This window comes from Coregonus lavaretus, assembly GCF_964263955.1.
Source record: "Coregonus lavaretus genome assembly, chromosome: 12".
Lineage (NCBI taxonomy): Eukaryota > Metazoa > Chordata > Actinopteri > Salmoniformes > Salmonidae > Coregonus > Coregonus lavaretus.
The window spans coordinates 28,093,640-28,105,662 of NC_139999.1; the positions used below are offsets into that span (position 1 = coordinate 28,093,640).

At 43.0% G+C, this 12,023-nt stretch overlaps 1 protein-coding gene across 1 annotated transcript in view; it reads left to right on the forward strand.

Moving 5' to 3' along the window:
* Positions 1–4,533: 4,533 nt before the first annotated feature.
* The window catches only part of LOC311138380 (myoD family inhibitor-like), a gene marked incomplete at both ends in the record, with an annotated part of 39,024 nt that continues 31,534 nt past the window's right edge, over positions 4,534–12,023 (forward strand). Inside the window, one exon of the mRNA XM_084173048.1 lies at positions 4,534–4,672. Coding sequence (XP_084029174.1) covers positions 4,534–4,672 — 139 coding nt within the window. The remainder of the gene's footprint in view (positions 4,673–12,023) is intronic.

Here is a 12,023-nt window from a genome sequence, read left to right on the forward strand (position 1 = left end):
CCCTGCCTTATCTTATATCATTGGTCACCATAGCAACACCCACCCGTAGTATGCGTTCCAGCAGGGATATCTCACTGGTCATCCCCAAAGCCAACACCTCCTTTGGCCGCCATTCCTTCCAGTTCTCTGCTGCAAATGACTGGAACGAACTGCAAAGATCTCTGAAGCTGGAGACACTTATCTCCCTCACTAACTTTAAGCATCAGTTGTCAGAGCAGCTTACCGATCACTGCACCTATACACAGCCCATCTGTAATTAGCCCACCCAACTACCTCATCCCCATATTGTTATTTACATTGTTATTTATTTTGCTCATTTGCACCCCAGTATCTCTATTTGCACATCATCTTCTGCACATCTATCACTCCAGTGTTAATACTAAATTGTAATTATTTTGCACTATGGCCTATTTATTGCCTTAACTCCATAACTTACTACATTTGCACACACTGTTTATAGATTTTATATTGTGTTAGTGACTGTACTTTTTGTTTATTCCATATGCAACTCTGTGTTGTTGTTTTTATCGCACAGCTTTGCTTTATCTTGACCAGGTCGCAGTTGTAAATGAGAACTTGTTCTCAACTGGCTTACCTGGTTAAATAAAGGTTAAATAAAAAAATAAAAATAATTTCGTATGATATGTTATGAATTACAATTTGTATGGTATCTTACAAATTGCCATTTGTACAATATGCTACGAATTGCAATTCGTACAATAGCCTATGTTACAAATTCGTAAAACGTACAATAGGCTATGTTACGAATTCGTGGCTAATGCTAACATTAGTTAGCTGCTTAACGTTAGCAAGGCTAGAGGTTAGGGTTAGGGGTTAGGGTTATACTGGGCAAAAAGGGTCCATAACAGCGAATATCTCTACATTACACTTTTTTCACATGAAGGTGACTTAAAAAGATGATTTTCTGCACCTGAACAGGTACAATTATTTGGGTGCTGGACATTGATCATGAGTTGGATTTAGCCCATTTTCGATCAGACAAATAAGGATGAATATTACATATCTGGTAAGGATATCTATTGAAATTATGTATTTTTTTTAGAAATACGGATACATAAATGATCAGGTAATGAATACAGATATGATACATTTCTGAAAATGTGTGGATTCGTTCATGCCTAAGTATAAAGGCTTAGATATGTCAGCATGTTGACATATACCCTTTCCGGAGTTAGAATATTGTATAAATATGTAATCTCACCCTAGATATCTCCCTGGACTAATACAGTAGCCAACCAACTACCCTCCTTTCGTTTTAGTCTTAAGTAACCTTCTGCTTTATGTAACCATACCAAACATAACATATCATACTACTTTGAGTGTCCTGGATTTACATTTACCGTGTTATGTCTAGTCTATGAGACCATGCTACTACCACACAGCAATAATGTATAGCTTACCCATACTGTCAAACATTTAAAGTAAACTACTTGTCTATTTGCTTTCGAGCATGCTTGGCTATTGAATGAGGGATGGATAAATATATGGCTAATATTTGTTGTACAGTGGGAATAAACCAGTCATGTCTGAAAAGGAGAGACATCCTGCAATATATGATTATGATGTAGGCCTATATAATAAAAGTAAAAATAAACATATTAGGCTACATGCTGCTATGCAATTTCCTTACCAATAGCAAATGCAACTGTTTTATCATTAGGCACATTATAGTCTCCTGAGTGGCGCAGTGGTCTAAGGCACTGCATCGCAGTGCTAACTGTGCCACTAGAGATCCTGGTTCGAATCCAGGCTCTGTCGCAGCCGGCCGCGACCGGGAGACTCATGGGCGGCGCACAATTGGCCCAGGGTAGGGGAGGGAATGGCCGGCAGGGATGTAGCTCAGTTGATGGAGTATGGCGTTTGCAACGCCAGGGTTGTGGGTTCGATTCCCACGGGGGGCCAGTATAAAAAAATATATGTATTCACTAACTGTAAGTCGCTCTGGATAAGAGCGTCTGCTAAATGACGTAAATGTAAATAATTCCCCTGCATCAAACGCCACCATTTCCCCATAAGAACAATATTTGCTTGCAATACAATTGATCAACCGCTATAAGTTGTGTTTACGCATGGTCTGAGCTGTACTTGGAGATGCATAGACTTTCCTGCGAGTTCAAAACTGATAAATACGAACCTTTGCGGGAAAACTGTCGAAGATTAGAGTAGTTTTTGTGCATGTGGCCCATGCACTGTGCGCGAGGCAGCGCGCACAGTGCATGATAATGACGTTTGTGGCTACACAATTAATTGTTTGTGTAGCCTACCTAAACGCACTTTGAACATGAACCATTTGTTAACATGTGAGCATCTGACACAAATAAAGTAGACTATTCGTATAAAAATGACTTTAAAAAATGATTCTTTATTATTATTAGACCTATTATTAGGCTTGTTTTATACATCATAATATAGGCTACTATATTTATGCATAGGCTAGTCCCAACGATTTCAAATTGTTATAATTTATAATTATTGCTTAATACTAGGCCTAGCTATATTATCCTACTATGGTGATAATAAAAATTGTTATCATAATCCTAATTATCACATCGAGGTATGCGTCTATATAATAATGTAGCTCATCTGAGATCCCATGTTAGTCAATCCGTGGCTCTAGTTTAGGGGTAATTCTAAATGTGTGCCTGGAGGAAGCGCGGTAATCAGTGCTGACTGTAGTTTATTTTCTAACAGACTGGAGCTTTCTCCAGACAAGCGTTTGAGGGAAGGAGAGACAGACAGGAGTGCGTGAAGTACGGGCAAGGCTGATGACATCCAAAGTTTCAACACTGAATCATCTACAACAGCAGGCAACTCGTGAGTTTGGAAAGTTATAAATAGTTTTTTTAGACTTTGTAAAGAGAGCGTTGTTGCCTAACTGTCAAACCTCTGTAATGGCTGGGAAAGTTGAACACGAGACAACGACTGTTCTGGGGACTGCCCATAGAGCTCGAACCCACATCTACACTGACCGGCTGAGGAACTGCACAGTCAGAAATAGAGTCCCCGAGGGGGTTTGAAATTAGAGAAACTTGTCGAACAAAATCCTAACAGTCCACTTCTGCATCAATAAATGTCCTAAAATTACGCATGAATGAGTTTATGGAGACGAGAAGAAGAGTTGTGGTGACAACGAGAGGGGAAATTTGAGGAGAGTAGAGCAGAAGAGTGGAGAGCACGGGAAAGTCAGAGGAGAGGAGAATCTAGTCTACCTGTGAAAGGGGTCAGAGAATGAATTAGCGAACAACGAGTGCCCTGTGTCGCAACCAACAGTAAGGTAAGTGGTTTTGAGGAGTTCTACCTATGTTGTTGTCTAACTCCTCGCCTTTTGCTTCAATATAAATCGAGTTTGAACAGGACCCACAGGATTGAGTCGGGCTGGCTCGGGGTGAGCGTGCATGGACTCGTTAGGAGAAAGAAACCAGGGCAGGCATGTAATACAAGGTAAATATAATGAGATGGGGAAAACCTATATGGACACTCCTGACCTGGAACCTATATTTAATTTCAGAATTGGTTAAAATTAGGTTAAGGTTAGGGTCAGGGTTGAACCAGTACCTCTTCTCCTCAAGCCCAGGTACTGGTTCAGGTCAGGGTTAAGGTACTGGTTCAGGTCAGGGTTAAGGTAAGGATCAGATGCTTTTAGTTGTGATGAAGGATCAACACAGCTGTTTAGTTGAGGACTTTGCCAACTTCATAAAGTTTTCTAACATCATTAAATGTTTTAAAATAAGTCATTCAAAGTTTGATACCATTTAGATTTTATTATCATCTTTGTATAGAGAAAGCACATATTTCAGACACAATATTGTGACATTGAGATACTAGGCTACTGTAAGTGTTTAGTGTAGGCTACAGTCAGTTTAGATGACTAAAAGTGCCAAAAGTGTAGAAGCCCATTTAATAAAAGGTTAGCCAATTATCTCGACCAGAGCGAAATAGATTCTAGCCCAGAAGGTTCTAGAATGCGTCCAGGCAGTCATGAGAAGGAAGAAGTGGAGATTTGTTTTCTGAAATAAATGTAATGTCCCATGTGAGCACAATACATGAAATATGAACATGTCAATGGCTGGCTGGTTGTGCTACATACTGAGCTGTGACAGAGGCCTTGCAGTGTGTGTTGCGTGAGGAGCATAAGCAGGCCAGAGCACAGCTGTCCCTCAGAGGTGGTCACGCACATGCTCTCTAATCCCTCCATGTTGGCCAATTTCGGCGTACTCTGTTAGGATTATGAAACTTTTCTGAAACATTCTGAGGAAAGGGTCAAGATACAAACACTGTATGGTAGTTTGATTTTATTGTTTGTTTGGTAGATTTTCTCCTTTTTCTGTTTCCATGCTGGGGTGCTCTGCTGATTGGTGTTATAAGCATGATCAAATCTCTCTCTCTCTCTCGTAACATTTGAGAGAGACAAAAAGTACCATGTGAGAGTGGATGAGTGTTGCCTGACAGGGTTCTCTGTGTCTCTATCTCAGGCTTGACACCTGTTCCCCCACCCCCTAGTGAGCCACACCCATGGATGAGGAGAAGAGCCCCCCTGTCAGCTCATCTGAGCCCCCTGATGATGGGGACCCACGTCCCCCCACTCCGCACCCCAATCCCCCCACAGACACCCCAGCCTCCACCCCTAGTCCAACCCCCACACCCACCACAGGTGAGTGAACTGTTGTGGCATTGACAGTACTGAAGGTCTAGGGCACATGTGTCAAACTCATTTCACAGAGGGCCGAGTGAGAGCAAGTTTTCGCTCCACCCTTGTACTTGATTGGTGAATTAAGGTCACTAATTAGTAAGGAACTGTCTAAGTCTTAACTGAAAGGAAAAACCAAAAACCTGCAGAAACTCAGCCCTCCTTGGAATGAGTTTGACACCCTGGTCTAGGGGAAGGTAATGTCACTACATGACAAGTGCCATCCTGTACATAAAGAGAGGACAGAAAGGAAGGAGGCCCTATTCAAATACTATAAACATGTATCCTTCCCCTCCATCCCATCCTTGGAGTCTGAAAGAGGAGGAGAGGAGGACGACACATCAGATAACTCTGATGCATTGTCAATTGTGTTAATGTGTGCAGGTGCAGTGTGTGTTTGTGATGGGTTGGAACATGCCTGTCTCAGTGAATGGGGGAAGTGATTACCATCAACAGGGATTGTCTGGATGTTTTTGGAGTGTGTTTGTGTATGAGCGTAACTAAGTTAGGGAGATGAGCAGTGTGTGAGTGTATGGTTATGTTTTCGTGTGCACATGTGTATGTGTGCGTGTATGCTTGTGCATGTGTGCATACATGCATACATTCAGGAGAGAGAGAGAGAGAGAGACTGTACACACATGGACAGTGGCTGAGTGTTGAAAGGGACCGGTGTGTGTATACTGTGTGTGTATGTCTGTATTACGTGTGTGTGTGTTACCCTAAACAAGCCCTGAACAATGTGTTTGTGCTCCCAGTGGAGTAGACATAGTGGGAGTCTGTACAGTCCAGTAGGTCATAATGAAGACCAGATCTGTCTCTGTACTCTCTTCCTACCAGGACACCTAACTCAGCTCACTGTCAAAGCAACAGTATGAAGTATAGTAAGGAGACTGTGTGTGTGTGCAGTGTAACAAAGAGCCTGAATGAATGACGACCTTTGGTGCTTGTAGGGACAGCTCAGGGCTTCGTGCCCTCTTCTATCCCTCTTTTTGGTTTCCGGTTGAGGTTTGGAATTGGGCAACAAAGAGTCAACATAAAGCCTGATTGGTCATGGTGAGATTTATTGGTGGAGAGATTTATTGGAAGTCCAGGAAGTCCTGGTAAGAGTACAGCGCTGTTTAAGATAGAATAGAGGGAGCCGGGGTTAGGGAAGTCTGGTTCCCATGTCAAGCGATTTGTTGCCATGGGAACCAGCCACAAAAATCCTCCATGGTGGGAGGAGTCTTCTATAGGGCAAGTCTCAACCCAGAACACTAGGATCTATATTATAGAAGAAAAAAAGTAGAAAAATGTATGCACTCTAACTCTAAGTCGCTCTGGATTAGAGCGTCTGCTAAATGACTAAAATGTAAATGTAAACACAATAACATAGGAACATGTGGATGCATGTGTGTCTATTGCCTACCACACATATACCCCCCTCAACACACACATACACACACACCTTTGAGGCTAACCATCAGAAATGTAAGTAGGCCATCAGATAATGAGTCATATATTATTTAAGGTCATTAAGTTGTGTTGTTTTTAGTTTCAGTCTTCACAGAGGTTGTTGTCCAAATATGCAGTTCTCCTTAAAAGTTACCCTTAACCATCTAAGAAGGGGTGATAAGGGGGTGAGTTGATTTGGGAGGACAGATATGAGTTTATGTGGGTGAAGAAAAGGAGGGGATGGGGGGGAGGAATGAGGACTGGCTTCACTTCCATAGAGGGCAACAAGGACCTGCTTTCATCACTTACCAGCTCCCCACACCACACCACCACCCCTAACTTCACCATCCCAGACCAGCACTGGGCCCCACATGCATCAGACGAGGAGAAAACACACACACACACACACACACACAGAAGGCCCATTGATTTCTGCTAGCTGGGCTGGTACCACAGGGATGTGTGTGGAAAGTGGTCCTGACTTATTTGGTCTATCTGTGCTGTGCTCTGCCCAGAAAGTCTGCTACTACCCTGGTTTCATATGGCAATGTAACTGTCTTCTCTTTCCGTCTACGGCATCTGCCTAGAGGTCTTATAGCACAGGTGCTTTCCCTGTACAGTTAACTGCAGGACTGCTGATTCAAGCCTTGCTGCCCAGGTGTTGCCCTCTATAACTACATTATCTCTCTCTCTCTCTCTCTCTCTCTCTCTCTCTCTCTCTCTCTCTCTCTCTCTCTCTCTCTCTCTCTCTCTCTCTCTCTCTCTCTCTCTCTCTCTCTCTCTCTCTCTCTCTCTCTCTCTCTCTCTCTCTCTCTCTCTCTCTCTCTCTCTCTCTCTCAAAATTCAATTTCAATGTAAGGGCTTTATAGGCATGGGAAACGTATGTTAACATTGCCAAAGCAAGTGAAGTAGATAGTAAACAGAAGTGAAATAAACAATAAATATTAACAGTAAACATTACACTCAGAAGTTCCAAAAGAATAAAGACTTTTCAAATGTCATATTATGTATATATACAGTGTTGTAACAATGTGCAAATAGTTAAAGTACAAATGGGAAAATAAATAAACATAAATATGGGTTGTATTTACAATGGTGTTTGTTCTTCACTGGTTGCCCTTTTCTTGTGGCAACAGGTCACAAATCTTGCAGCTGTGATGGCACACTATGGTTTTTCACCCAGTAGATAAGGGAGTTTATCAAAATTGGGTTTGTTTTCACATTCTTTGTGGATCGCTGTAATCTGAGGGAAATATGTGTCTCTAATATGGTCATTCATTTGGCAGGAGGTTAGGAAGTGCAGCTCAGTTTCCACTTCATTTTGTGGGCAGTGTGCACATAGCCTGTCTTCTCTTGTGAGCCAGGTCTGCCTACGGCGGCCTTTCTCAATAGCAAGGCTATGCTCACTGAGTCTGTACATAGTCAAAGCTTTCCTTAAGTTTGGGTCTCTCTCTCTCTCTCTGTATCTTCATGGCTGAGAGAGAGAGAAGGGATAAACTTGCTGGTATTTAGAATGATAGAAAGACTCCTATGTAAACAAGTTCACTGATTGCATCTTCATGGCCGAGAGAGAGAGAAAATCAGTGAACTTGTTTACATAGGAGTCTTTCTACCATTCTAAATACCACCAAGTTTATCCCTTCTCTCCCCCCATCTATATCTCTCTCACTCTCTCTTTTTCTCCTCTCTGTACCTCTTAAAACCCGGTGGGAGGCTGTGTGTTAGTGTGTGTTTTCTCTTCACATGTGTTAGTCTGTGTATGTTAGAGGCTGTGTGTTAGTGTGTGTGTGTTAGAGGCTGTGTGTTACTGTGTGTGTGTTAGAGGCTGTGTGTTAGTGTGTGTGTGTTAGAGACTGTGTGTTAGTGTGTGTGTGTTAGAGGCTGTGTGTTAGTGTGTGTGTGTTAGAGACTGTGTGTTAGTGTGTGTGTGTTAGAGGCTGTGTGTTAGTGTGTGTTAGTGTGTGTGTGTTAGAGGCTGTGTGTTAGAGGCTGTGTGTTAGTGTGTGTGTGTTAGAGGCTGTGTGTGTAATTTGCTTTCTCTCACTGATGGAAATAAACCTGGTGCAGTTTGAGGCATTTTTACGACATAGTTGAACTATGAAAAAGCATGAGAGTTTGTTTTCCCAACCTCTCCAACTCTGACACACATTTGGCCCTCGCTGAACTGGCCTACTGTAGCTGCTGCTCTAGAGAATGCAGGAAAGCAGTGATGCAGAGGCTGTACTGCTCCTCAACCATAACGGGTCCTTGGAGTGGAGAGAATCTAGACATAGTTCTCCCCCTACTGAAGGCACAGAGCAGCCCTGAGATGGTGTTTCACATGGTTGCATAGGAAAGGTGGCTATAAAGAAGATGAGGAAGGATAGCCAGTCAATGCCGTAGCAATGATGACCTTTAAACCCTCGTTAGCAAAGATTTGCTGTTGATTTCGTTGACCAAACAAAGATGTGTGATCTCTCAAACGTGTTTTTTGTTTCTACACATCAAAGAGAACCCGACCTGTCATGACCTCTGTGTGTGTTTAGATGCATGCTACAAAAAGAGACGCTAACTAAACACTAGCTTGAGTTTTTCCCAGAAGAAGAGTCTTTGAGACAAAGTAACACAATTAAATTCCTCTTAGGCCTGTTAAACAGCAGACAGTTTCAGTCTTTAATGAGCTTACACTGCTTCATTCTCTCTAAGCAACAATAATCTGGCTTTCTGGATTCCATCCAGCACTCCTCTCAGAAAGCGCTTTTCTCTCAAGTGTGTCTTTGACTCCTGGCTGGGTTTCAGGGCAGATTAGGCTATGCTGTGTGTGTGTGTGTGCGTGTGTATGTGTGGGTTCATTGAGGAGATGCCACAGAGGACATGAGTGTATCTCCATGACTAATTGTTTTCCTTTTTTGTTTTATTAATTTCTTAATTACCACACACACACACACACCGTTAAAGATTCCTGAGGAATTTTTGTGGGAAATCTTGCTGTATTGTTTGACAGGGTGTGGGGTTGCGTGTGTGTGTGTGTGTGTTTGGTTTTACTATCCTTGTGGGGACTAGAAGTCCTCACAAGGATAGTAAAACAAGGAAAATGTTGACAAGTGGGAACATTTCACCGGTCCCCACTAGGAAAAATACTATTTTAGGCTTACGGGTTAGGTTTTGGGTTAGGGTTACAATTAGGGTTAGGGTTAGGGAAAATAGGATTTTGAATGGGAATCAATTGTTTGGTCCCCACAAGGATAGTAAAACAAACTGTGTGTGTGTGATGAATATAAACTCAGCAAAAAAAGAAACGTCCTTTTTCAGGACCATGTCTTTCAAAGATAATTCGTAAAAATCCAAATAACTTCACAGATCTTCATTGTAAAGGGTTTAAACACTGTTGCTTGTTCAATGAACCATAAACAATTAATGAACATGCACCTGTGGAACAGTCATTAAGACACTAACAGCTTACAGAAGGTAGGCAATTAAGGTCACATTTATGAAAACTTAGGACACTAAAGAGGCATTTCTACTGACTCTGAAAAACACCAAAAGAAAGATGCCCAGGGTCCCTGCTCATCTGCGTGAACGTGGCTTAGGCATGCTGCAAGGAGGCATGAGGACTGCAGATGTGGCCAGGGCAATAAATTGCAATGTCCGTACTGTGAGACGCCTAAGACAGCGCTACAGGGAGACAGGACGGACAGCTGATCGTCCTCGCAGTGGAAGACCACGTGTAACAACACCTGCACAGGATCAGTACATCCGAACATCACACCTGCGGGACAGGTACAGGATGGCAACAACAACTGCCCGAGTTACACCAGGAACGCACAATCCCTCCATCAGTGCTCAGACTGTCCGCAATAGGCTGAGAGAGGCTGGACTCAGGGCTTGTAGGCCTGTTGTAAGGCAGGTCCTCACCAGACATCACCCGCAACAACGTCGCCTATGGGCACAAACTCACCGTCGCTGGACCAGACAGGACTGGCAAAAAGTGCTCTTCACTGATGAGTCGCGGTTTTGTCTCACCAGGGGTGATGGTCTGATTCGTGTTTATCGTCGAAGGAATGAGCATTACACTGAGGCCTGTACTCTGGAGCGGGATCGATTTGGAGGTGGAGGGTCCGTCATGGTCTGGGGCGGTGTGTCACAGCATCATCGGACTGAGCTTGTTGTCATTGCAGCCAATCTCAACACTGTGCGTTACAGGGAAGACATCCTCCTCCCTCGTGGTACCCTTCCTGCAGGCTCATCCTGACATGACCCTCCAGCATGACAATGCCACCAGCCATACTGCTCGTTCTGTGCGTGTGTCAGTGTTCTGCCATGGCCAGCGACGAGCCCGGATCACGTCTGGGACCGGTTGGATCGGAGGGTGAGGGCTACGGCCGTTCCCCCCAGAAATGTCCGGGAACTTGCAGGTGCCTTGGTGGAAGAGTGGGTTAACATCTCACAGCAAGAACTGGCAAATCTGGTGCAGTCCATGAGGAGGAGATGCACTGCAGTACTTAATACAGCTGGTGGCCACACCAGAGACTGACTGTTACTTTTGATTTTGACCCCCCTTTTGTTCAGGGACACATTATTCAATTTCTGTTAGTCACATGTCTGTGGAACTTGTTCAGTTGTTGAATCTTGTTATGTTCATACAAATATTTACACATGTTAAGTTTGCTGAAAATAAACGCAGTTGACAGTGAAAGGACGTTTCTTTTTTTGCTGAGTTTATTTGCTGGTGGTGTCTTTAATCCATGAGATGTGTTTGGCTAAGCAACACCACCTGTTTACCATCCCACATGCCGTGACCAACAACATTAGAGACATACAGCTACGGTCTGTGTGTCTGAGTGTGTGTCTCTTTGTGTGTGTGTGTGTGTGTGTGTGCACTGTTTGTGTGTGTGTGTGTGTGTGTGTGTGTGTGTGTGTGTGTGTGTGTGTGTGTGTGTGTGTGTGTATGCTTGCATGCGTTTGTGTGTGTAATTATTATGGGAGCGTATTGTTTTTCAGGGATGGATGTAACGTTATATGACAAAGCTTAATTGACTGGAGGCATTTGGATTGATCATTGAATGTATGGATGGGTTGAGAGGCCATATGTGTGAGTGATCTCTGCTCTGCGTGTCTATGGTATGGATGGCTGCTGGCTCGGGAACAGAGTAGGGCTGCACGATATATCGTTTCAGCATCGACATTGCGATGTATGCATCCGCAATAGTCACATCGCAGAACCTGCGATTTAGTAAGGTAACATATATCAGTCTACAATATATATATATTTTTTATGTTAAACTAGCATTATATCTGTCTGATATAACATAATTTACTCAGATGTATGGGTTATTGGATACACAGTTTATTATTATTATTATTATTATTTTTATTATTTTAAACACTTAGTTCGTTGCTGCATGTGGTTGACATGCAGGCTTTGCTTGCGCGTGATGAAATGATGAGCGAGGAACAGGCAAAAAAGACCGAAATTTAGAATTTGGTTGCAAAAAGAAATGCATCGTCAATTATATGGAAATATTTCGGCTACAGACAGGATGATGTTGACCAAAAACAGGTACTTTGTCGAGAGTGCCTTGCAATTGTTGCCACAACACGAGGCAACACGACCAATTTGTTCGATCATTTAAGGCGGCACCACAAATCTTTGTATGACGAGTGCAAAGCATCTCAATGCCCTCCAAAGCAAAAATCTATTTCGGATGCCTTTGCCAGTATTACACCATACGAGAAAGGATCCAAACGGCAGAGAGAAATCACAGATTCAATAACATTTCACGTCGCCAAAGACATGGTACCAATTAACACGGTTACCAAAGAGGGTTTTAAAAACATGTTCCGGTCGCTTGACGAGCGGTATGTAATGCCATCACGCAACTATTTTTCTCAAGTTGCAATCCCA